Here is a 27,273-nt window from a genome sequence, read left to right as displayed (position 1 = left end):
CATAATATGTGAACATCACATATTTAGGAAAGCAGCAGTCAAGCAGTAGTACTGTAAAGTTTGCAATAGCTGCAAATGAAGGATTATTTGATGAAAGCAAAATTTCAAGCACAAAATTGACATTTCAAGCTGAAATTTCTGAATTTGTCAACGTCGACTATCTTCAACTAATTTTGCTCCTCATTTGATGGACATTTGCCTTGTGAAAATTATTTTCTGGGTGATTCCAAACATCTGAACAATGGTGTATATTCACACCCTTTTTAAATTTCTTTTCCATAAGGATACTCAAAATACACGATGTGATCTCCCAAATCCTGTTAGATCAACCCAAATATGGCTCCAATGAATAATCCTGGATTCCCTCTCCCAGTGAATTGTAAGCGCTTACAACTTTACTCAGTGTAGCTGTTGACTAAAGTAATCCAAACAAGCTGTACTGAGGGCAATTTAAGTCGAATCAAAAGAAAGATGTATTTTGTCCAATCAATACATGATTAGATTCTATAATGGATTTAATACATTACTATGATAATCTGTATGATGTCTGATAATGACCCAAGTTGTATATCTGGTGCTATAAAAATGTATATTAAATGGATGCATTCATTAACAATGACAGATTCACAAATTCCATAGTATATTTGATTTTTCTGCAAAACAGGGCTGCCATTTATTGGGTCCCAAGAAGTGAGGCTTCGTAGGCCCCCAATATATTTATATCTTTCCTTATTATTATGCATCATCTTCTTCTAGCTAGGGTATCTATAGCAGCCTCTAGAATCGTCTAGTAAAAGGATTTGAAATTTGACGCACTAATTGAGGACTGTACCGATTATTTTCACAAAGTAACATGTCGGTGCTTCAAGAACTCTAGCGCCACCAATGGGTTGAAGTTGGAGTTTCATTTATGCACGTAACTTTTGAACCATATGCAGATTTTCAAATTTGAAGTACCATGCACTTCTTTGGGGTATGCCGACTCACCTCAAATATTCTAGCGCTACCATGAATCACCATGAAGCACGCTTTCTAACAGTCATGCTCTTGACATTTTGACAAAGCTTCCACTTTAACAGCACACTGCTGAACTGCTTGCGGCAATATTTGGGGACTGAAGCAGAGTTCAATGCGGTTTCAATTAGCTAGCCAGCGCTACATTCACCTGTTGGAGAGGTTCTTCTTTGCATATGTTAGCTTGTATGTTATGTCATACCCTATGTCATGATTCAAGTGACTAGAAAGTAGGGACGCGTAAATTGTCAAAACTGTTAAGTACGCCCCCTACAGTTCGATACACACATGTGAACCGCTGTATTACGCCAGTCAATTTCGAGTGAAAACAGTTCTAACATGATGTCTCATTGATGTCGCCATCACTCGCACCTACTAAAGCCGGAGCAAGGACAGTCCACCAACAATCACTCGCCTTCCAACAACAATTTGAGATAAATAAAAGAAACAAATAACCTAGACCTCTGCAAATGCCACATTTCTCAAAGTAGCGAAAGTGAAAGTTAATTCCTGGAGTTTTTATATCGTTGTTACAGACAGGATTGTCATCTGATGGAAAGATGAACCGAGTTACAATGTCTCGTTCTCCACACATTTCAGCAGTAAAGTCAATTAGTTTCTCTCTATCTCTATCAAGTTACTAGCTCTTTCCACTATTAGTTGGATAGCAAGGGAAAGCTACCTCACTGTAGTAGACAGGGACCAGGCCTAGTCAGTTAGGCGTCATTTTGTCAGAATAGAACGTTTGTTTGTTTTTTGTCTAGAGGCAAAATAAACAGTTTATTTAAACAGTGATTTTCTTTTTTTCTTAAAAATAGAGACACCGAAACCATTACTGTGGCCCAAAAAATGCATACCGAACCAGGGGCACAATCTACTGTTGCATCACTATCAGAAAGCTAAATATAATCTTGTTCTGTAATAATGTGTTAATATGGAGTAGGCTCATATCAATGATCAATGTTCTTCTGAAAACAAGTGATGGTGTTCAATATAAGAATTTAGGGGGGGGAATCCTTTCAAGTGTCATCTGGTGCTACAGAAGAATCTTATGTGACAAATTGTAACCACATAAAACAGGACAATGAGTGAGTTTTTCAATTCCAACTATCAGTTGGTGTGTGCAACTATAAGTTTCAATCAAAACATTTGTGTATGAGCTTTTCTGTTTTTGTTTAAGATATGGTCTTACCTCCCAGTCAAGGTAATCACCAACATCTTCAAAGTTGGTGAGCAGAGATACTGAGCAGAAGAGACGTGGCAGCTCATCCCTCGTCATGGGGGGAAAGCGGCTGTCTTTAAGGGCACTGAAAGCAACAGACCAAAAAAAATTACAAACTTGGTAGAATTGAGCAGCAATTGGGTTTTCTTTATAATTGTCCTTTATTTAATTTTTTTGGTAAAGACCATTTCCTCCCGATTCATGGCACAGCCATGGGCGCAACATTTGCACCAGAATATTAATAATGTATTTATAGGTTTCCCCTGAAGTCTGATGCATCACCACGAAAGCATAGAAAAATCTGATCAGTTTTCTCTTCAATCTCAAATCTTATCTTCCCACCACATAACCACAAAAAAATGCAACAGTTGAGTCAAAGGCTTGTCCTTCCATGTGTAGTGTTCATTTGTTAGGATGGGGAGGGTTCAACACCATAAGCCCTCCCATTAAAACCTTGAGATGCTAAAATGGCAGGGTTATAAGAAATTTGAAGTGTCACATTCATTCCTTGAGTCTCAGGCAATACAGCTGTATGCACCCCTGTGGCACGGTGTGTTTTCGCAGATTTTGAGGTTAAAAGTAAATAAACAAACAACCATTGAATAAAGCTTTCACATTTAAGTGCTGTTTTTTTAGGTGACTTTAAAATAGACAATTTAAACACACTTTTAGCATGTGCAAAAATCTGGGCACCCAAGTGAGAAATAAGTAACACTACGCTGTCAGATGTCACAGCCAAGTGACTTTTCTTGATGTATATTTACACTAACTCTTTTCACTTCACTTCAAGTTCTGAGATACATTTAAACCGTTTTTAAGTTTGAGCAACAGGCACCTTGCGTCTTTGCCTGCTTGTGCCTCGCTTTAAAGAAATAGAGGCACATTAGAATGGTCTAGTTTTCCCCTCATCACGTGATCAATAGAGAAACTATCAATAGCCTGGAATGAAAAAGCATTTCACTGTGAAAACCACCTGAGGGTGTCTTGAATGCACATCATGTCTACAATTTAAGCTTATTTCAATTTGCTCTGCATACTTATGACATTGACTTTTAGGCGTAGGTCGCTGGTAAAGTTTCCCATTGATGGCCCTTCTAGGTAGACTGTTTGTTAAAAGGCACGGCACAGTGAAAAAGTGCACCGCCACACCTACATTAAATCAGCTAAATCTTCTTGTCGTTTGAATCTTGAGATTTTCCATCTGAACTAGTAACTCACTTTTCGGACCTCGATATTGGAGATCCCATTTAAATTCTGCAATCTGATTAATTTTTCCAGCAATAACTTCTATAAGTTAAGATTCTGTTGTCAAACACCCATGGCCCATCAATCCCATACAATCAAAATTTCCCATTTGACGCTAAACCATAAAACCCTTTTGGGCTGGTGTCATTTTAAAGCTTTTTTACCACTCATACATTTCTATCATAACAAAACTGCTACAAACCCTGCTAAAAATGGAAAATTCTAATTTAAAAAATTTGACCCTGTCTGCCAATTGGGAAACAATATGGTCAGCATGCTAAATTAGGCTTGAGGGGAATGCTTTATGAAAGTCTAAGAACGGGACGGCCATAGTTTGGCTCACAAACACCGACTAAACACAAGGTGATCATTTGAGAGGCTTGATAAAACGGTTTGTGCTGTTAAAATCATACAAATGCCAATGTTATTGTTACATATCTGTTTGAAGTAGTGAAAAGACTCTTGCACAATATAATATTCCAAACTGTAGAACACTAATAATCTTAAAAGTAAAAACAGAACATGAATTGTTTACTTTGTCTTTCTACAGACAAATTTGATGTGATCCTTTCCAGGATAACAGACGATCTTTTACCACCAAATATTTATAAAAAAATACTTCCTTGATGTTTTTAGTGTGGATGGTTTGGAATTTATGAGCACCATGGGGTGAACACCTGACTAAGCCTCATCATTCAATGAGTCAGCTAAATCACTTGACACAAAGCAGTAATGCAATATAAAAAGAACCCAGCATAGTTCTAAATCAATTTGTGGGTACAATGTTTAAAAGTTTCTTTTTTTGAATACTTCAATCTGCTACATTACTTTGGGATGTTAAGCAGTTGCCCGAATTTCACAAAAATAGGAAAACATTCAAAGAATGTAGAGATTTAGTTTTGTGAAATTTGAACCTTCACACAAGATACTTACCAAAGAATCAATAGGGGCCACGTCTTAACTTCGACCTGGCCCCTTTTGATTATTTCAGAATCAGAATCAGAATCATGTTTATTGGCCAAGTACATTTTCATATACAAGGAATTTGTTGTGGTGTTTAGTTGCTCTCAATGTACTTTAACTGAAAATGTGCAATATATCACAACATTATTTGGTATGTATCTTGTGATGAGATTGTGAAATTTGAACAGTCACATCACAAGATACTTACCAAAGAATCAATAGGGGCCACTTCTTCACTTCGACCTGGCCCCTTTTGATTCTTTGGTACGTATCTTGTGATGTGACTGTTCAAATTTCACAATCTCAATCACTACATTCTTTGATTTCAATTAGATGAGGTGCCTCAGATGACTGTTTATTGTTCTTTAAAATTTTGGGGGTGGAAATGGGAAGATATAGGCCCATTCCCTTTTGAAATGTGCGATTATGAATGAGCCTTAAAAGTTATGGGAAGTTGGTGCGTTACATTTGGGAGCTTTCAAGGAATCAGAGGAACAAAATAAATGTTGACAGGCACAGAGCCTAGGTTTCATACGTCCCACACCTTACAAACCAATCGTATCAAGTTGCGGGGTGGGGCTTTACATATCATAAGCATAAGGCTATGTCATTACGGGAGTCAGAGGAGGAGAAGCCATGTGTCACTAATACGCAAAATTATATTAGGCAAATGTGTAGTTACATCCAAGCCATTTAAAGGCTATTGATTAATTGGACGTTTTTATTTCAAGAACTCAAGTAGCGACACTGCCAAATCAGGCAAATTAGAAAATATGACACGAAATATAAAGAATTTCGCTTCATTGAAAGCAGCGTGGGGGTGCCAATGTGTGTGATCTGTCTCCAGGTGCTAGCAAACGAGGCTATGAAACCGGCTAAGCTAAAGCGGCATCTGCTAACAAAGCACCCCGAATACAGCAACAAACCCGAGGATTTCTTCATCAGAAAAGGCAAGGAATATCTCCATCAGCGAACAAGGCTAACCAACCTGGCAACTACATCAGAGGGCACAGAGGGCTTTCTTTTTGGATAGGGCTAAAATAACTGTGCCAATGTTTTAAGTCTATTTGTACCTTACTGTCTTTTTGTAAAAAAGGGAGAGTAATATAATTTGCTTGCAATGAAAAATTAAAATGTGTTATACAGATGTAATGCTGTATTGAATCTACTTGATTGACAGTTCAACCACAGTGTGCAGTGGACCTCAGTACAATTTAACAATCACAGAGAAGTAGCTTCATCTCCAACGGAAAGATAAGCTGGCAACTGGAATGACCTGCCAATTAGTAATCAGTGCCTTGATGAACATGAGGTGAAAGATACAAGGTAAGATCTCTAGCCTATGTTTGCTCTAACTGAATTGTGATGGACTTGCTGTGTGCACTGTAGGACTTCGGCATAACACTGGAGTCCTAGTTAAGGGGTATCCCCAATTGTCACCATAGTTTTTCTCCAGTTTTCCTTTGGCAGTTATGGTTCCTCAGTAATGATTGGCACTTGTCAGGGATTCGGTTTATTGAATAATTATACTGATGAAAATAAGCAGTTAACCATGTTTAGATAATAACCTGATCATCTTCAAGACCTTTACCCTGGCCTTGGCACAGTTCACTGTGTTGTGCATAGGCACACGTTCGCTATAGTGGATTGCATCAAGGACCAGAAAGGAGTGTTGTATCTGGTGAGGTATTAGGGATCTAGAAGTAGTTAGAAAGGTGCTTGGCAACCAGAATATAAAACATGATACCTTAACTTGAACATCAAGGCTCATTTCTACTGTGGGACGGGGCTGCAGCTTTCCCAACAAATCTTCTAAATAAATAATAATACAAAAAAATGTTTTTGTTATGTGGCAACACTATGCCAAATGCACAGTTTCTCCCTCAGCCAATCTACATCCGAGTATTAAAAAGGAAAAAACTGAAATATCACACTCATACCCTTTGCTCAGTACTTCGCTCAAGGGCCAGTATTTAGAGCCTTGAGTCTTCTGGGGAATATCGAGACCGTGAGCTTTGCACACCTGAATTTGGGGATTGTCTGCCATTATTTTCTGCACATCAACTCAAGCGCTGTCAAGTTGGGTGGGGACAGTCAGTGGACAGCCATTTTCAGGGTTTAAGTAAGGGTCTTGCTGGGCCACTCAAAGACATTCAGAGATTTCCCCAAGCAGGGCTGCGTTGTCTTGGCTGTGTGCTTAGGGTCATTGTCCTGTTGGAAGGTGAACCTTCAGCCAAGTCTGAGGTCATTAGTGCTCAGGACCAAGTTTTCATGAAGGATGTATCTGTATTTTGCTCTTTCGCATCATTCATTTTATGCTTTGATACACTGTGCTAAGACCAACCACATCGTTTAGACGTACAGTCTTTTAATTTGTAGTAGCTACGTCCTGCATGCTACAATCTACTTCTCATTCCGAAAAGCTTACACTTTTCAAGAAAAGTGGTAACTCAATTGTAATATTATGCTCTTATGACACTCCTTCCATCCATTTTTACATGGATCCGACATTGTTTTAAAACATCTTTGTTTCGGAAACCATTGCATATGGACCATCTAAGAATCCAACCAACAAAACTATTTGTAAACCACTTCTATTTTGAAATTCATTATAATATCATTACAATAGTCATTGTTTTAGTTAAAATATAATAAATGTCAAAAACATTGAATGTAACCATTGTAGCTATTAACTACACAAAATCCAATACACACCTCCCTTTTGTGCCAACCTAGATGTGCCATGAAATATTTCATTTTAAAAGGTAGAGCACTCGATCCTGGCGAAATGTTGTTGATATTTCAGTTCAATAGCCAATCAAACACCGCTCCTTCTGTACTCCTCAAGTAACACTGTTAACTGGCTGGAATACTGAATGGCTCAGTCTGACCCACTTTTTAATTTTCCATTTAAAGAGCCAGAACCGTGCATGAACACCAGCAGAATATTTTGAAAGAAGGCACTGGCCAGCTTGAGATATGCGTGGAAAATTTTGATGAACTCAAACTGTAATGGATTATAATTAAGGATCTTTAAGGCAAAAGTATTGAAAACGAACATTTCCACTCCATTGTTATTTTAAGAGTTATTAACCAGAGCTCAGGAATAGCATGTGGTAAACATATTCAGTATATACCATTCCCTAACCCTTCTTTATGCATTGTTTTCAAAAGTCAATATTACATTCCAGCAGTTAAGTCCAATAGCCCACAGCACCTGAGCTATTTTGAGAATGGCACATTCATGGGACACCATCTTCAGGGCATGCAATAATTTAAATTCTCACATTACGTAATAGTAATTGATTCCACCAACAGTTTATTTCACCAACAAAAAAGCTAGTATTAATGTCCTTTTGCTAAGTAGACAAGTTTGTAATCGAAATACTACTGACCTGTGCAGCTAAGTACAGGTTTTAATCATGGAAGATTGCTTTGAAATCATAGCAAATGGGCACAATTAATTGAAGAATAAAATGCTCAATAGAGACACATTCACTGCAGAGGAGGGTTGCATAGTTGCTCATATAAAAGTGCCACTGACAGGTCTGCTGTGAACACATCTTAAGGAAGCACATGTCAAACGTTTAGTATGCCAGAGGCTGTCAGTATAAATGATTTGAGCAGGATACTTACCTAGTAAGGGTGTACTCCCTGAGTCCTGAGTGCAGGTTCATGGCAGAAAATGTACCTATGCAACCCCTCAACCTTTTGTCTCTGCCAATTTTCCAAGTGACGAACAGTGGACTGCAGGGATGGGAAAGAGAACATTAGTCACTTCATCAAAAATTGCAAATTGAATCCATATATTTCAAATTTGGGGAAAATACTCTTCAATTGCACAGGTCTTATCATTCTTTTTCATATGTAACTTCAAAATAGAAATTTCACATGACTACTGAAGTCTGCAGTAAGTGAAGGCCATTGAGAAATGACTGACTATAACGGTGTTATAATCCAACATCAATGTGAAATTGGATGGTTTTTTTTCGTCTCAGGAGGTAAGAATGCAGAATCCATGTTAAATTTTGTGGACTGGGAAGGATTGTTATGATAATAGTAATAATAATAATAAACTAAGGGTTCCCCTGTTACGGCCAGGATAAACTAGAAAATGGGGCAGATGGGATAGGCGTGACATCAATGGTTTCAGGGGTGTATTAGTGAAGACCGACACCAGGGCATCGCGAGAGGAGAACTGGTGCTCTAGTCTCTCGATGCGAATGATCGAATGAACAAAACCTGTGAATATGTCTGTTGTTTCAATATGCACTTAAGTTTAGCTTGTTTTCTTATCGGGGCAAGGCAGAAAAGGTTCTGAAACCCTTTTGTTTATGTGATTCTTTTTCTGCCGACGGAGTGTTTGCTAATTTCAGCCCACCACAATGTTATAGTCATTATAATAAAAAATTACGAAAGTGCAAGTGAGGTTGTAAATCCAATTATTATTACATTTATTATACATTTCCAGACCAGGACGTCAAAAAGCTGTTAAAACTGTTTTGATGTGCCATTCCGTTTCCGTTGAGCTCAAAATCTGAGATCTGGTATAATTCTACTCGTATACAGCCAATTCAGCAGCCTATATTTGACAGCGTTAGGGCGAATCAATATCGGACTTTATAGACTCATTCATAACAGCACATAGATGCTAGGGACCAAATAGGACCTAAATCAGCTGCAAGAGGTTGCTGCAGTACGTATTTTTACATTTGGTCTCATCTCTGCCCCTTCTCACAAGGCCGATTTCCACCCCCAACATTTCCCACCATCTTAATTTTGTGAAAAGGGCAGGAAAGTGAACATGTCAAACTCATACAAGATTTGGTGTCTCTTACCAACTCTGACCAATTTCTTGTGTTAAAGTTCATATTTCATTAAGAGTACTACAGTTAAACCACTAAAGGGGGCACTGTAACTAAAACACTGCAGTATCTCACAAAACACTTCAGCTATAAATTTGAAATTTAGCGTGGTTGTACTTGCCAACTTATGCTAGCATTACCTGAACTACTAATTGGATCGCTCAACTAAAATGGTGGCAAAGGGGCAATTCAATTTCAGGCATTTGTTAGTGTGAATGGCTGATTTAAAATGCCAAATAGAAGCTATTTTCCCCAGCTCACTAACATGGTGCTTAAGGTGATGCAACCACATTTTTTAAATAGGGGGCACACCAACAGTTGCATTGCTGTTTATCAAGAACAGTTTACTCTTCCATATTGAAATTGTGACTATTTGACCAAATGTTTTTTTTGTCCTACAATTCCATGGCTTATTTCTCCTGTGGAGTCCACTAAACCTCTCTAAATTCCACCGTTGGCTTTTGACTGCTGCGATTCATCTTGGAGCGCGATTATCGCGGCTTGCAGCTATATTGACGTTTTTTATACCCAGATGGATTCATGATGTTTTAATGCTAACATTTGCAAAAGTGTTTAATATAAATACGCTCATAGACACAGGTAAAGATTGTACCAATGTCGGCATCACCTATTTATCTTTTTAATTTTGATGACATGTAAAACCTCATGTTGCGTACATGGAAACCTTTGTGTTGTGATCGAAAATTCCATATGTTATGTTTCTGGCCTAAATGGCTAGTGTAAAGCTACTCAAATATGATCTCCATAGCAATTTATTTATAAACTAGTTAAAATAGAAGAATTACATTTTTCGGTAAGCAGGACTGCATTACATATCAGTATTGTGGTCTAAGCAGAGCTTTGCCAATTTCTTATTCCGATCCGATACATTCTGGCAAACCATCCTCGCACACATGACTTTCTACTGGTATGCATGACTAAGTGTTTTAATACCTACAAAACTTGTACAGTGACACACGCAAACACAGTCACACAGTAGCTCTTCTTAGGCCCAACCAAATGCAACACACATCGCTTGTGATGGAAGTGTTGGAGCTAAATGTATTTTCAAAATGACGCTGGCCAAACATGCATTTCTGAATTAATGCCACATTAATGAAAGGTTAATCATTTTATAACTATATCTCATTAAAGCAACTAAGTTTGACCAGTCGTGGCTTGAGTACTATCTTGCATATTTCCCCTTTCAGTTAGATTTCACATCAGGTTGATGCCATGGCAATCCTGTTTGAGAGAGCAAAATCTGTGAAGGCAGCCTTGGTCCCGCACACATTAATAGCCTTTTGAACATTCATATAGGAAAATATGACGAAAACTGGGCAAAGCTTCTACTAGTATATCAAAGTGCAGTGCACATTCTCAATATAGGTGGCGCACGTACAATTTTTCATGAACCTCAACTTGTAAATGCAGAGTAGATTCAGTATAGGTGGTGCTATACTATGACTCATAATTGCCAGATTAGTGCAATCAGGAGTGGCCCATCGGTAAAGGCTGATCAAACCTTTACATCCTCCTTGCAGTATCCCCTAATCGTATATGTCTGAAGTTTATTTCAACCACATTTCAAGGAAATCCAATAAACGTTCTAGGAGTTTGAAAGAATTCCTTAAAATTATGTGAATACGCACAAATTGGAAAGTGGCCGAATTCATGATGGGTTGAGTCACTCAAACTTAAAACTGGGAAAAATGTACCAAAATGATAACGGCCATGTCAATCACCAAATCTCGAGGATATCCTAGCAACTTCTTCCCAATCACTGCTCATGTCCGGGGGCGCTATGGAACTCCTGAACCACGGCCAAGCCCATGCACGTTACTCTCCGATTTTTCACAGGTAAGATGTGTTTGCCAAATTTGTTAACATATGCCTCAAAAACAAGTTAATGCACTTTTCCAAAAGCAATAGAGCTTTGGCACCTCCAATGCAGGCCACCAAAGGGTCACTAACAATAGTGTCATAGAATACACAAAATATGATTTAAGGATCATTTAAAGACCCTTCACAATAGCTTTTCAGCAGGTAAACAAACATTTGAAAATGCTATGGCGTTGAATTGGGTGAAAGGACAGCTTTAAGGGCAAAGTAGGAGATCTTTGTTGTTTTAGGTGGGATAAATATTCGACTAAGTTAGATGGAAGGCTCGGGCAATAAAACAATAGCAATACAGATTATGATGGACACTTCCTCAATAACAGTAAGATTGTTAATAAATTGTTAGATTAAAGCTAGGTTTATTTAGTGAATTGCAAATTCGTCAGAAACGCACCTAACACGAAGTTTAGTTGAATTTACAAACCCCAAGCTTGCTCCGACCCTAACTCGGCCCTGAAATATCGAATCGCATACCTTGATTATGCTGTGTGCCAAAAAGGCAATCATTTATCAACTGTATAGTTTAGTTGTATAATATAAGCAGCGAAGAATGAGAGTGAAGATGAAAAAAAGAACATAGGTCAGCTCGCCAGTATGGCAGTTTTTGAAAGTTTGATGAGAACAGATCAGTTGGGAGGAAATTGTGTAGGAGTGTAACAGTTTTGACCAAAACAACAAGACCAAGACAGGAATGCAACAAACCTGTTTTATCCAGAGCTGTATAGAAAGAGAGTAGCGCCACTCCAGTTGCTTTTGAGCTGCTTCATGCGCTGAAATACTGAAAAAATTGGTTCTATTGATGTCGGTCTATGCAACCTTTATCTGTTTGAACTATGACCGGAGTGAGTCCTAATCATTTTTGTAACTTTGCCTACATTCATTGACTTAAGCTGGCAATATATCACTTGGAAATGGCGAAAAACAATCAAGCTACTTATCTGCTTCCCATTTACAGAGTTATAGTTCAGGGGCCGTATTCACAAAGCCTTTTATCTTACCACTAGGAGTGCTCCTAACTCGCGCTAAAACCTTTTAAGTAGGAGTAATTTCTTAAAAGTGATTCACAACGGCTCTGACACCTACTCATACTAAGGATAATACCAACTCCTAAGCTTAAGATAAAACCTCCGTTGCTATGGATGACGTCCATTCTCATGCACGAGTTTCGAAGCGGTGCGTACGGTGATTGGTTGCTGACAGGCGCTGTCATTCAAAACTCAGTCCTAACATCCCCCTAACGATCCCACTAAATCAACAGAAAATAAGAGAATAACCTAGGCTTCAAATGAAGTCATATTAAATAGTTATGGACAGTGCAGTTAGCAGAATGCACACGCATGATGACAAGTTTGTGCATCCAACGAGAATGACACTTTGCACGTTAAGAGAAATATAAAGCGATCAATATAAAATATGGCAATTGCATGTAATCAAGGCAGTAATAATTAAAGCACCCAGCAAACTGTAAGGCTATTATATTTCCAGCCCTTGACCACTTCAAATATCAGCACATGCGGCCCTTTAAGCCCTCCAATCTTAATTGATCAAAGCGAAACGAACGTGAAACGTATAGCCTAAGCGTCCCAGGACCAATATAGCCACTGTCACCCCAGCGGCATCCAACTGGTAAGTTCTCAAAAACCTGCGACCGCTTTCCGTTGAAATGCACGAGTCATCGGTACATCCAGGCCACGGTGGACGAATTATTGTAATGTGTGTCCCGTCACTGGACATTCCTGCGATCGCCATGGAATTTACTTTGATATTGTGTAATAGGCGATTGTCCAAAAGCAACTGGATAGACTGTTGGATGATGTGGGGTCTACAGTGCGTTGATAGTTTGATGAATTAAACAGCTGACTGATGATTCCCAGTGTCGTCAGTTGCGTTTTCCGCGAAGCCAAATAGGCCATCTTTATGTTTCCAAACATTTCACTTCGGGACACATCGTTGTTTAAAGGAGTCATTGCATCCCGCGCTAATTCTACGACAATATTAATACCTTCACGGTTTAAGCAATGTCTTTTATCAATTCCAAGTCGGCTGCAGCCATCTTACGATTTTTTGTGAATAGGTCTTAGTGATTTAGGAGTCCTCATGAGGAGTTTTAAGCTGTCCTAGACTTAGGTGCTACTTTTAGGGATAAAATATTTTGTGAATTGCTCTTAGTAAAAAAAAATAGGAGTCCTACATTTAAGACTGACACGCCCATTATTTTTAGGAGTTTCTCCTAAATTCGCCACTTATGACCTACTTTTAGCCCTAAGATTCTTTGTGAATACGGCCCCAGGTGTTTAGCAGACCCTTTTGTTCAAAGCGGTTTACTCCTTTTATATATTTTTTCTATATGTTTAACATTTTTTCTAATAATAAAATTAGAAATGTAAGCAGTTGGCATAAAACGTGTACAATTTTAAATATACATGCATTAACCTGTTAGCGGCTTGGCCTGCCCATAGTTGTAATATGACATTTTTATTGTAATCACTGTCAAACTTTCTTAGAACCTCTTTGAACTATATCTGACACTATTGGAATAATATTCCTCCTTAAATTAGACAATAATGCTCCAAGAATGAAATATGACTATGGGCTTTTGCAATTTTCACTTTTGTAAGACAAACTTAATTTCAAACGAATAGCAACACCATTGGCTTTATGACTCTGCATGTCACTGTTTTCAAAAGATTTTTATTTTGAAATATTTTATATATTTTTTAAAAGTTTAATAGAAGAAGTTTACAGGAGTCATGTATCTTGATGTGCAATACAATTAGTTCGGTAGAAACAAGCGGTAGAAATGATCTAAACCCTCAAATATCCACTGTTAAGTAAGCTCGTAATTATTTTTTTGAGACATAACTTTTTCAAATAAACCATATTTCTATCCATAACGAATCCACACAAACCAAGAAAATAAAGGGACATTTAAAAACTAGATATGCATTTGCTGAAGGGATAGCAGTGCATGCAAAGGAAAAGTACAAGTGGTTGCTAGGATATTGCTAAGGATTTCATGTCGTTGCCAGATTGTCATTATAGTGGCGGTTGCTAGGGAAGTCATGGCGGTTGCTATGGTAATCGAAGTGGTTGCTATGCTTGTTGCTAGGGCGTTGCTAGGTTGAAATTACAGTAGTGGTCGCTAGGTTGTTGCTATGGTTATTAAGGTGGTTGCTTTTGTTGGTAGCTAGTGTAGTAATGTTGGTTAAAAGGACATCACAGAAAGCTGAAAAAAAAGTGGGAATCGATGATCAGACTGATCATAACAAGAAAGGAGAGAAGAGTGAATAAGAGTGGCTATGGAAAGGTGCTATTATGATCACAATGGCCCAGTGTAAGTCTATGGGTGAAGTGTCATTTGTTTTTCTTTTAGGCTATATCTTAAAGTGTTCAGAGCTCAGAAAAACAACAACGTTTGGACAAAGTTACGAGCCAAATAAATGGCAGAAATTGGTCAAGAACGGAGAAGCAGCCTAGGAAATAACAGTACAGGGCATTTCATGCACAGTAATTAAATGTAAATTGGTCCCGTTTGACCGCAACTTGATGGTACGTCCGTCATCTCTGCTTAAGAGTGACACCTCAGTCATCATGAAAACCCAATCAGACAACGAGATACATCTATGTGGAACTTAAGACTCCAATTGGATTGGTAAACTGTCCTCACAGTCTGTCACAACGGACATATGCATCAAGTGCTGTTGCCATGGCCGCTGGAATCATTCCTTATGCGGAAAACACTGGTTATGTGGTCTTTGTACCACTCTATTTGACAGTAATACTAAAGTTTGCACAATGTGCACATGATAAATCATTCAAAACTAATATAAACACTATCATTCCTCCATTTCAACTTGAACAACTTTTGATTGAGACATTTCTATGGAAAAACCTGGCCGTAGTTACCCACTTCCATCCACAGTAATCTATAATCCAATGTTTGAATAGGAGAAGGCCACAATGATACTCCAGACCGATTGCCTTTGACAGTGGGGACTTACCTGTGACTTAAACCTCTCATCCATATGGCCATTGACTATTAAAAGAAACACTGTCACTTCAAATTTATAGAAGTTTAGTGTCCAAACTACATGAAACTTAAGAATGCTCTCTATGTAGCTAACACCTGTGTCAAAGTCTTCGCCACAAACTATATAATATATACACTTTCACTATGCACCACTATGTTGGCAGTAATTTGGTGGCACCCTGTTGTGAGCCTTGTGTCTCCCTTGTGTATTTGTTCTAGTAACGATCCTGTGCTTTCTTTGTCATTGCTTATTTGAAGGGATTTCCCCAGAGATCAAGTTGAGCCGTAAAACTGATGAATATGCCTATGTACTAGAAGGAGTGCCAACCACAGAGCGCAAAAAAGGCTTTATTCTCAAATATCAAAGAAAGTAGAGCTTATAGAAAACATTACAGAACCTTTATAGATATAGCCTAGAAGATGACACCCCCCACCCCCCCCCCCCCCAATGTAATCTGCCAATTCAACAGACATGATGCTCATGATGCTGCTATAGGTCTATGTTCCCACAGGCCTCTCATTTGACATGCTGTACAACTTCTCCTGCCTCTGCTATCTTTGATGTCTGTCTACTATAACATGTCGTTTTTAATTTGCCTGGTCACAGTCCCTCCTCTCTCTCTCTCTCTCTCCCTATAGTGCTTGAAGCACTGATTGCCGTGACAATAGGGTGTGGGAGTGACGGTAATTTTTTATGCAGTGGACTAGAAATTTTGCGTGTTTTTGCGATTTTAAAAATAAAATAAAAAAAATCACTATTAGTAAATGAATGGGGTTTTGGAAAAATCAATGAAATAACACCCAAGGCAGTTAAGTAATTGCATTTGAGACCATTCATTTGATTATGTTCCTTAAAAGCATGTGTATGTCATCTCGGGATAGACCGTAGACTCTGAAATAAATCTGCTGCTATCCCTCTGATACAAGCGAAGAATAACAGACTGCAAGTCACTTCATTTAATGCATCACCAATTTCATAAGGTGAGCTGAAGCTAATCATAGCTATCTTTACTGATCAGGGAATGCAAGTACTTGCATTACAACCACCTGAGCTTAAAGTGGAGACTAATTTAGAAGTTTTAGGCCGTAGAGCTTTAACGTTAAGTTTAATGTGAAACCGTGAGGTGAGTTAAGAGTTGTTTGTAACCATGAATCTTGCGTTGCTCCTGGCAAATGATCCAATGTAGTACATTCTTTTTCTGCTTTAGCATATAGGTAGCACCTTCATTTTAGTTTTTTGTATATGTTATATGTAAACACCCCACCCCCATGTGTACATATTCTCCCTATGTGTATTGCTTGTGTTTTTGTATTTATTGTGATTCATGTTTGTTTGTAAGTATAAGCTACTGGATGACCTTAATTTCCCTCGGGATCAATAAAGTATCCATCTATCTATCTATCTTTAAAGAGACAGGCTGAGACTGCCTCGGTTTTCTACTGCCATTGTTTTTGCCAATACTGTGAAAACCTATTCATTTTTACCGTAGGGATTTTTTCTTTGGGACCAGGAGGTTTTAAAATGCAAACACTAAAAACTTCCAGGCGACCCCAATACTCCTCTTTTCCCCTACCATTATAATTTATGTTTAAATAGTGTGTCATTATGTCCCCCCCGTCCATTCTCTCTCCACCATGAGGTGTTTTACAGCCTGTCCACCGTTGCGTCATTACGACCCAACAGCCAATGTTCTACTACACAATATATACACATATCACACACACAAACACACCACCTTAAGAAGTAGGCTGCTTCTTGCTACCCATTTCCAACTAACAATTGTGTCCAAAGTTCTATCACACATTGCATACAATAAATCAACGAAACATCTGGACTGCCAGTCTTACTACCCATTTATCAGGTAATAGGATCAGAACTATATTTATTAATAGAAGCCCCTTGAGTAAATTGATATTATAAGACAATACTTTGTATGATGGAAATGGCACCTCCCTTTACCAACTGATACAAATTGTCCAATCCCTTACCTACTATTTATAACCCTCGAAAAAGCTTTTGGCTAAAATCTTATTCTGATTATTCCCTAATTCTGAGTGCATATTCATGAGGAGCTCTTGAAGAGGTGAATCGCGGTATTACACATGAAGTGATCAGGCGCAAGAAAATGGAAAACTTCTGCTCTGCTAAAACTGGTGTCCGACCGAAAAAATGAATCATTCCTTGTCAAAAAGGTATGGCCGAAGTCATATTTACAGGGTGTGTAGTAGTTTGAAGATAAATAGATCAAACATTAAGGAATGCATTTACGGCAAAACCAGAACAACGGTGTGTGGTCATTTTTAGACGCACTCTCTTTTATCCCGGAATAAACTTTGGCGACACTTAGTGATTTTGCCGTGACACTCCCCAAAATACAACTGTAAATAATAGGCTGACGGTTCTCTATGGACCCCCAACCTGAAAGCCCCGGTGTTTTGTTCGGGTATATACACCATATTTTGCTCTCCGTAAAACTGTGAGACTGACCTGAGAAGTAGTTAAAAATGCCTAAATTAACTTCAGGTTGGTAACAAGCCACTGCAAAATGGACTTTTAAGGTTAGCTTTATTCTGATAAAAAGAAAAACATTTCCTCATAGAAATCTGAAACTATTCATGGGGGGAGGGGGTCTTGTTTCTAATCTCTCTCTGTGAAAACAATGGCGCTAGCAAGCTAACCAAGAACATAACAAAAGTTAGCTAAGCAGCTAGCTAACATGTCAGAGTCAATTCAAAAACCCACATTACTCATTCAGAACATTAATATAGGCAGATATCTAAAGGCTTTTATTTTCCACCGATTCGACGAAAGTCGGACTCTTTTGGTTTTAGGTCGATAAGGGAAAGTTCTACTTAAATGTATTTGCTCGACATAGCTTCTAGCGGACCAGATAGCACACTATGCTAGATAGCCGCTTAGCTATCATAGAACTTCGTTTACATGGCTAGTTTTAGGAGCTAATGGTTATTTGTTAGGTGACATCCAATAATATCATATCACGGTTACATCAACATAACGTATCTTAGTGTCGCTCTGGTTTAATTAGCTTTAAAGCAACCATTACAAAGACGGTCTTGAACAGTGGTGTTCTCAACTACAACCCGCTAGGCCAAAAGCTGGGCAACAACCAATTATTGGAACTCGTTAGCTTGTTTCATTAGATACATTTTGACGTTCATCCCTTCAGTAGGACGATAGCGAAGTGCTTAACCATATCGCTCGTTCTCTAGGCACCCATTATTTTTCTTGATTCTTACAGTTTCACAGATGTCAATGCTATCCATACAGAGCAAAAACACACACTAACCTGAAACTGCATGATTGCCGCTAACTCACTGCTAACACGAAAAGGCTTAATGGTGAATTTAACTATCGAGCTAGCATATCAGCCACGTTACCTTTGCTGAAAGAAAGGAAGCATACATAAATTAAGCATAACTGGTAAAGGACCGTATGGTTGGTCAGGTAAGTAAAAATTAAAATTAGCTACCGGAATTGTAACTGGCAGGGAAGTCTACACGTAACAGGGGAAAGCTAGCGAACTGTTAGCATACTTACTAGGGGTCGTTTGTAAACCTGGGTGTCCGAGGAGGTTGGTATCCGTAGAGATGACAATAAAGGACGTCGAAACAGAAGCAACACATCTCAGCTGAAACGACCATTTTCCTACCCCCGCTCCCAGATCCACTAGAGCCGGGGCTGAGGTGAGGAGAGAGGGCAGTTGAGTTGTAGCTCACCGAGGAAGGGGACAGAGTGTTGCTGTTGCTGCTACTACTACTACTCCCTGGCCCCCCTAGGCCGTTTAGGCCGTTCACTCGGTTCACGTTCCCTGCCGCAACAGCAGAAGACGAGCCAATCCCCAAGTCCGATCCACAGTGCCCGCTTCCAGCTACCCCACTAGCCGTCCCGCCGGGACCTCCAGACCCAGGGGATCCCGACAACTTCTGCTTCTTCACCCCGCAGCACCCGGCCGCCATCTTGGAACAATCTGCACCGACACACCGCTTCCGACCCATCACCGTCACCGCGGGAAGGGCGGGAGGGAAGGCCGACCAGACGTACAAATCCCACTGCGTCAACACGTTCGACGGACAATGCTCCACCTTCCCTGTTGTGTCGAACACCTACTAGTTTACGTATGAACTCCAAATGTAGAAATGGTGACAGATTGCAGTGTCATCCAAACCAAAATGCTCACTCGACGCTGAAAAATAAGCAATCTTCTTAAGAGGCGAACGGCTAGGAAGCATACGTTTTAATGAATCCAAGATATTCCACACTTCTTCAATTGAACTTGGAATCCAAAGGCCATCCGTTTCGATTTGATGTTTCTATCAGAACATATATTTAGGTCTATACACGGACCTTAGATGTACATTTACACCTTCTATGTCAGATGCATTAATGTTAGACATAGGGACGTCCGATAGGTTACCAGCTATTACAACAGTAGCAACACATATCAGCCATCCAATATGGGGGTTGCTAACTAAACAACGTCTCGGCTTGCACAGGATGTTGCACCCTTGATAGCAAAGTAACGATTGTTGGCACGCATCTGACCAAAGACAGATAAGGAGATTGCTACAAACTCTGAGTCTGAAGTCGACGCAGTCAAAATGGCTAGGGGCAATGCGGGTTTAATTTTTGAATTACAGCATTTGCAAGGAAAGTCAATCAAGCAAAGCTTGAAATGCTTTAGGCCGGAGAGGTCCTGCTGTTCTTATTTCAGTCCCAAAGCAAAAAACAGTCCTGAAAGTTTGTTGTCGATTGGTTTGGACGTTGCAACTGGATTATAGGTAGACATATTTTTCACAGTATGTTAATCCATCTGTAGAGATCCGCCGTTTTTTCCACGTTCGCTGCTAACACAAACTGCTAACATTGAGCTACACTGGTTGCCGTAAAGACCTGGTTAAACCAGAGTCGCTGTCTCCGTCTGTATATCTGCCACGCGAATAGAGAATCCAGGACGCATTTTGCGATTAATTCTTCCCTGGATATCCAGATGATTCTCTCTGTATCCTACGTTTGCATGAGCTGTAGACTGCCCTTATCAGGCACCTGTCTCATCAGCGTGGACTACAGTTGAACTGATTATCCAAGTCTTCAGTCTGAAAGAAATAAAAGAAAGCGAATTCACCAACCGCAGGCTGCTGTCCTTTGACACTTCTACACCACCGCCTTACCAGGAACTTACAGCTGTCTGCAGATAGATGCTGCTGTACAATCATATTGCCCGTATGCCTTCAAAATAAGGAAGGATGTTTATCCCAACTCATCCAATGGTGTCTCTGAATGAGTGTTGAAGCCTTTAGGCTCCAACACACACATACACACACACACATTCACACATTTCTGCCAAAAGTATTGCTGTATCCTACAGAGGTAGCCTACGTCTAAGCAAAGCAGACCTGAGCTGAGCTGATCAGCATAACATTCATTTCAAGAGTGTATGAGGTTTTGTTTATATTAAAACAATAACAAACAACACAAATATTCATATCAATGCATTTGGGCTACTGAAGTAGCTTTAGGGTATAACCACACCCTAATTCACTTCATAAATAGGCCTCACTCCATTTGGGGTTGTTTTTAGTGTGTAGACATGGAACTAGCCTCAAACCAACCATTGGCCACTTATTAGGGGTGTGAATCTCTCATGAAAAAGTCGATCATATTCGTATCTCGATACATGGGCACGATATGATACAAGAAAAGATGCATGTTGATAAAAACAAACGATTCAGTGCGACTCGATGCAATGCGTTTCAATGCGGTCCGATGCTGATCAATAATTGAAAACGCTGCGTTGTGAGGAAACAACTTTTTCTAAAGTCTCTTCTTAAATAGCTTCTTACCAACTTCGAAAGACCAACCTAGGAAAAGATCTTCGCTGGATTCATGAATGCCTGGAAATGTGTTCTTAGCTGTGCTCAGTGGCGATTTTAGCCTGAAATTTCTGTCATTTCACCGAGGTAACTGATTATTATAAGCAGTAGGCCTATATAGACCAGTAAGATATGCTATGGGCTGCGTTTTGAGTGACAGCAGGGAACATAAATCCTATTTCAAATACATTTCAAAAGATGTTGCCTATAATACAGCATTAAAGTAAAATAATTACAACAAAGTAAAAAGATTAGACAGACACATAGCTCAAATAACCTGCATAATTTATTAAGCTTGTGGCACACATACAATATGAAGCAAAAGGCACAACTGTAACAAATAACAGCAACAAAACATGCTGCTAAATGAACGAAACTTTGTTTTTGAAGATTGCATTGATTCATCCATCAGCTCCAAAAAAAAAAAGTTTGACTCACAGAATCGTAGTGTTTTTTCAGTCTGGTGTCGCCCTCGCACATCGTCTCAAAGTTTGCACTTCCCACAGAGCTTTATGCACGATATCAGCCTCCCCAGTACATAACAATTCTCCTCCGTCTGTTTGTTGTGCTCTAAAATGTTCCGCTGGTATGCACTATCTAGCTGTGCCATGATGTTGACCCGTCCCAACAGTCCGAATTTCAAGGCGCAATTGATATGACTTTTACTACTCTCATGTTTAACCGTTCTTTCAGCCAAATGCTTCAAGTCTTTATATCCATCAGTTGTTCAAACTTAGCTTGCATAAGTAGTATTTCCAAAAAGAAGGCATGGAAAACAGAACAGTGCTCTTTTTGTTGTGCTCGCAGTTAGCCATGTCTTTCTTTCAACCCCTTCATATTGAAATTTCGAATAGTTTTCTCACCAGGCTGCAGCAGGATCAAGTCATCGGGTCTATGTGGCCCCAAACGTTTTATTTCCAATTTTTCTTCCAGCGGCAATGTGCTAAATTGCACCCTCAACAAATAATCTACGTTATTCATTGTATTACTTAAAAAACTCTTCCAAAGTTGTCGAAATCAAACGATGGCTAACAAACCCGTAACTGGCATTGATCTGACTGTATGTTCTCACGATTTTCGCATTATTCCAGTCGAGTCAGGCAGATTTCGTGGGGCACATCTGAAAGTGCCCCACCGCTCAATGTTAACTTTGGCCTGTGTGGTTCACGCTCATTGGTGTTTCCATGGTAATGGTGGGGCAGCGTGGGCCATTGCCCCACCGAAAAGGGAGGTACAGCGGAGTGCAGCATTTCTCAGAGCAAGCACACATACAGAAAAACACACAAATCAAATTACTCCAAAACAAGACTATAATGCTTGTGAGTCAAGTTTATTCACACACATATTCACGCTACATGGTATATATATTTAAAGTAAGAATGTATTGAGCTTTCTGCACAACAGCGCCATTTGGATCTGGTGGGGCAGTGCCCCTCCTGCCCCTAATGTAGAAATGCCACTGTGTGCACTGGTTCTTAAATTGAACGCACGTTCTCATGCACCTGAAATTGCATACAGAAACACCCTGCCATCTCCTTATAAGGGCGTGCAATTGCAATGTGTACATACAAGATTTTCACCCACAGGAAAATAAATAAAACCCTTCCTTTTGAAGCTGTTATTTTAAGTTCAAATGCTCCATAGTGTTACTTTAAATCACAGTAAGTGGTAAAGTTACTAATTGAAGAGCCTTATAGCTTAATTCTCCTAGCAAACCTCATTTATGGGAGTTTAACACAGATACATTCACTAAGGAAAAAGTACTAGTCATTAAACTAGGTAAAGAGAACCATGGTAGGGCCCTATATAGGAATTTTGGTATATGGGTATATTTTATTTGTAAAGTTATATTTAGTTATGTTGTCTGGCATGATGCTTGGAAATGTTAGTTATACAAGGAAACAGCAACAGTGTACTGATGCACCACATGCTGTACCCAGGATCTGTAAAGACCCTCACAGTACAACATGCGCTGTCTGTAGCCAACTGCTGCTAAACACAACAACATGGCTGACATGAAGAATGAAGTATGTTGCGACAGGTGCCAGATTTGGATGCATTATTCACGACTTTAGGATGCACGAAAGTGGAATGTCTTTAGTCTAGATTTAAAGATGATAAGGGTGTCCGCTTCTTGGGTGGAGGCAGGAAGATCGTTTCACAAGAAGGGGGCTCGATAGCAGAGTTCCTGTTGTGCAAGAGCGTGAAATGGAAATAGCTGAGCAATATTTCAGTGTGTCTGAAAGGTTGGCGATGGCACGAATAGCATATTAGAGCTTTATTAGCATTATCATGTGGAGTGGGTAAAAAGTTAGGTGTTGTAAAATGGTGCAGCCCCTTTCATAGCAGCAGGGTTGGTGTGGTAGAGCGAGTGAGAGAGAACGGTGATTGTTATGAATAGATTGGATGTATACGGATGAATCAGATGTAGAGAAAGTTATGTTGCTGTAACCGTGAACAAGTGTGGAGAATAAATCCTCAGAAAGAATCAAATGCTTATTTAGGAAAGGGAGTTAACCCCGGAGTTAGTGTTTTGTATTTATTTTCTATATTTATAGTATACATTAAACAGTTAATATATTGTTCAATTTGAAGAAAAAAAAATGCCTTGGCAATAAAAAAACCTTTCTTTATTGTCATCAATCGTAGTTTTGTGCTTTTTTTTTAAGTATCGGTTCAGGCACCGTTTAGGCACCGCCGGTATCGTTTTAAAAGTATCGGTTAAGCAGCTGTATCGGAAAAAACCCAAAGATATCAATCCTTAGTGGTTACGCACTGACAGTGCCATTAGTTGCAACTCCCAGCACCAACCCCTTTGCCTCACTAAGGGAGTTTCATTCATAGCACTCCTGTCTGCCTGTCATCCCCCAACACCCCACTCAAGAATGTTAAATATGCCCATACATTAAAGCCCCCTCTCCTCTTATATGAGACACATAAATCATGTGCGCGGCCCTGTTCCATATGCCACCAGGCTTTTTCAGAGAGTGAGCATGAATATGACTCCAGGGAAAGAATCCACACCCTGCGTCCTGGCCAGTATGATGGAGTTCCTGCAGCTGTTTGAGAGCTTTGCGAAGGCAACCCGCTGGTCTGAAGAGACAAAGGGCATTCAGTTCAAGTTCTGCCTGGTGGGTGCAGAAGGGGCCATTGTCCACAGGAACCCACGTTCAGCTCAGTGGGATTACAGCTGGAGTGAGAGAGAACGGTGATGCTAAAGAATAGATTGGATGTATAGGGATGAATCAGATGTAGAAAAAGTTATGTGGCTGGATAAATCCTCAGAAAGAATCAAATGCTCATGTATTTACTCATCAACTGCAATAGAGTTGAATTGAATTCCCATTCATTTGTGTTTTTCAGCTAGTAGCTGAGTTGTGTCAGTGCTACTTTTCCCTTTTTCCCCAAAAACCATGTTTAATAGAAAGTGCTGTCTGTCTAGAAGCATAAGTGCACTTGAATTGAAACTTGGAATGTTGGCTTTTCTGCACGCTATTATAACTGGCACCAGTGCACGCTATTATGACGGGCCCTAGTGCACGCTATTATGACGGGCACCAGTGGACGCTATTATGACGGGACCTAGTGCACGCTATTATAATGGGCACCAGTGCACACTATTATAATGGGCACCAGTGCACGCTATTATAACGGGCCCTAGTGCACACTATTATAACGGGCCCTAGTGCACGCTATTATAACTGCCACCAGTGCATGCTATTATGACGGGCCCTAGTGCACGCTATTATAACTGGCACCAGTGCACGCTATTATAACAGGCCCTACTGCAAGCTATTATAATGGGCACCAGTGCACGCTATTATAACGGGCCCTAGTGCACGCTATTATGACGGGCCCTAGTGCACACAAGTTACTAGTCATGAGGCGTATATATTTTTTAACAACAATGTGTTGGATTTGACGGTCAAATTAGTTACTTTGGTGGTTGTATTGGGAAAGTAGACAGGTTAAAGAGAACGCAATCAGAAATAGTGCGGTAACGTAAACAGACGGTCAAAGTGCTGAAATGTTCTTAAAACACTGATGCAAGGCCTGATTTGGTACAGCGGGACACACAGCAGTTTAACCCACATCTGAAATACACATACACAATGAAACAGGCGTTGGCGGCGACCTGACTCCTTAATGTTAACAACTTGTTCAATAGGGGCACGGCATCTTGAATGATAGGAGTTGTGCAGGAAATGTATTGCTATGTCCCTGTTGTAGTGGTCATCAGATAATGGGCCATATGACCAGGCAAAACGTCAGTCTGACCACGACAACAGGGACACAGGAATAACGTTTGGTGCACAAGTCCTATCATTCAGGACCTGCTTTGGAGCAGAGATTGCTCAGCAGTCCTCAGTCCCTCAACTTGCCAAAATGCTGATTGTGGATTATCACTCCGGAAAATTCTCCTTCGCTGAGGTGTGCACTGCCCTGCTATTGTTTCTGACAGTGGCAACGGCCAAGCATTCCTTTTCCAAATTGACACTCATGAAGACCTACCTCAGGAGCAGGAGAGGCTGAATGGGCTGGCTATCCTGTCCATTGAAAAAGTAAATCATGCATCACCACTTTTATGTTTGAAAGGAATTGTTTGGCTTGCAAGTGTGCTGTGCTGGTTGCAAATGTTTACATTATGTTTGCTGAATGTGTGTGTGATATTTATGTACAATGCACTGGATGTGGTGGTGATGTGGCAGCTCTGTTTGTGTATCGCACATCATGAGGTGACTGTGTGCTGGTATCACACACAGAAAAACAGATGGCAGATATTAAGAGAGGAGATAAACAATAGCAGAGAATAAGAATACATTTAAGCATCTGTAAAACTATGACTAATATTTGTCAGATTGTGTCAACATTGCATGTTTTAATCAAATCAGATCAAACTTTATTTGTAAGTTCTATGTGGGGATGTGACTGTGGTTGAGTGTATTTAATGTGTGTGTATGTGTTGGTCATGTGACTGAATGACCCATCGTTGCTATACCTTTCTCTTACTTTCTTCCTGTTGTCTCCCCCTCACTTAAGTGTCGTTTACATGGAGCCTAGTTTGTCAATCTGATACGGATAGCTAATACAGATAGCCCTATCATACATACGAACACTCTCTATCCGCACCTTGTTTCTGCAACGATCGCAGTCCGGGGTAAAAAGTGAATAGATTTGAATCGGTACGGGGGCTGGTGTTCGTCTGCACGGTTTCACGCAACCTGATGACGTCACTGCCCCACGTGATCTTTTCCGCCATCTCCAACCAGTATATAAATAACTTGTTCTCCCTCAAAATCTCACTCATGGTGGGCCTCGAATTCACTAACATTAACCCAGTCTTCTGATTTTTGATTAGCCCCCTATCTTGATCTAATTCTTCTTATTCAGACGTAACATAACTTTCATGACCACAAATATAAATTGGCCAGCGATTTAATTTGCTTTTTTATTCATAAATGTATGTAAAATGCTCGGAGCAATGCATCGTGGGAAATGGGATGACAGACATGTCATGTTACTGTTCCAAACTCTTTATTATCAATAGAAAAAATAATTCATTTTCGCATATCCTTTAGTCTGACCACTGATTTTATTAACCATCATAATGTAATGTTGTTAATTGGAGCTTGAATGTCTTGTGTAATTTGTTTATCCGTTTGCTGCTTCCTTTACCTTGTGCTTTTGAGTCTCTTCTTCTAGGTTTTTCACGTTTTTTCAGTTGTGTAAATAAAGCGCTAAAGCGCCACCCACAGGCGTGAGGTATGTACTACAGTCGGTTCACCGCAATCTGCTGCCTCCGTGTTTACGCAAATCTCTCGTTGCCAGCCTCCGTATGTACGAAATTAAAAGATTCGATTGGTGTGAAAAGTAAATCCGATTCGGAGGCCCTAGACTTCGTGTGCATTGCACCTTAGACCGGTCCCTCTACCCTCCCCCGCTCCAGTTTTCCCTCTCCTGTTTTTTCTTCCTGTTCTCTCCCTCTCAGGTCATCTATTACTCTGACAGGTCCCTCTCCCCTCCCCCGGTTCAGTTGTTCAGTTTTCTCTCCCTCTCTCTAGCTCCTCCCTCTGCCCTTACACCCGGGCGGATGACATCACAAACAGCCGGTATCAACCAACCAGTGGTGTTGAAGTATTTCT

At 39.9% G+C, this 27,273-nt stretch overlaps 1 protein-coding gene across 2 annotated transcripts in view; it reads right to left on the bottom strand.

The window, feature by feature from the left end:
- The window catches only part of ammecr1 (AMMECR nuclear protein 1), a 29,345-nt gene extending 10,003 nt beyond the window's left edge, over window positions 1-19,342 (bottom strand). The window contains exons 1-3 of one of the 2 annotated variants that reach the window (XM_080859496.1): window positions 18,798-19,342; window positions 8,081-8,191; window positions 2,207-2,321 (exon numbers count right to left, since the gene is read on the bottom strand). In XM_080859496.1, the coding sequence (XP_080715622.1) occupies window positions 2,207-2,321; window positions 8,081-8,191; window positions 18,798-19,255 (684 nt within the window). In that variant the 5' untranslated portion in view covers window positions 19,256-19,342. The remainder of the gene's footprint in view (window positions 1-2,206; window positions 2,322-8,080; window positions 8,192-18,797) is intronic. The other variant, XM_080859497.1, reaches the window with a different exon arrangement.
- Between the last annotated feature and the right edge of the window lie 7,931 nt (window positions 19,343-27,273).

This window comes from Sprattus sprattus, assembly GCF_963457725.1.
Source record: "Sprattus sprattus genome assembly, chromosome: 20".
NCBI classification, from domain to species: domain Eukaryota; kingdom Metazoa; phylum Chordata; class Actinopteri; order Clupeiformes; family Clupeidae; genus Sprattus; species Sprattus sprattus.
The sequence above is the reverse complement of the archived record's forward strand: the minus strand, read 5'-3'. Positions and strand labels throughout refer to the sequence as shown.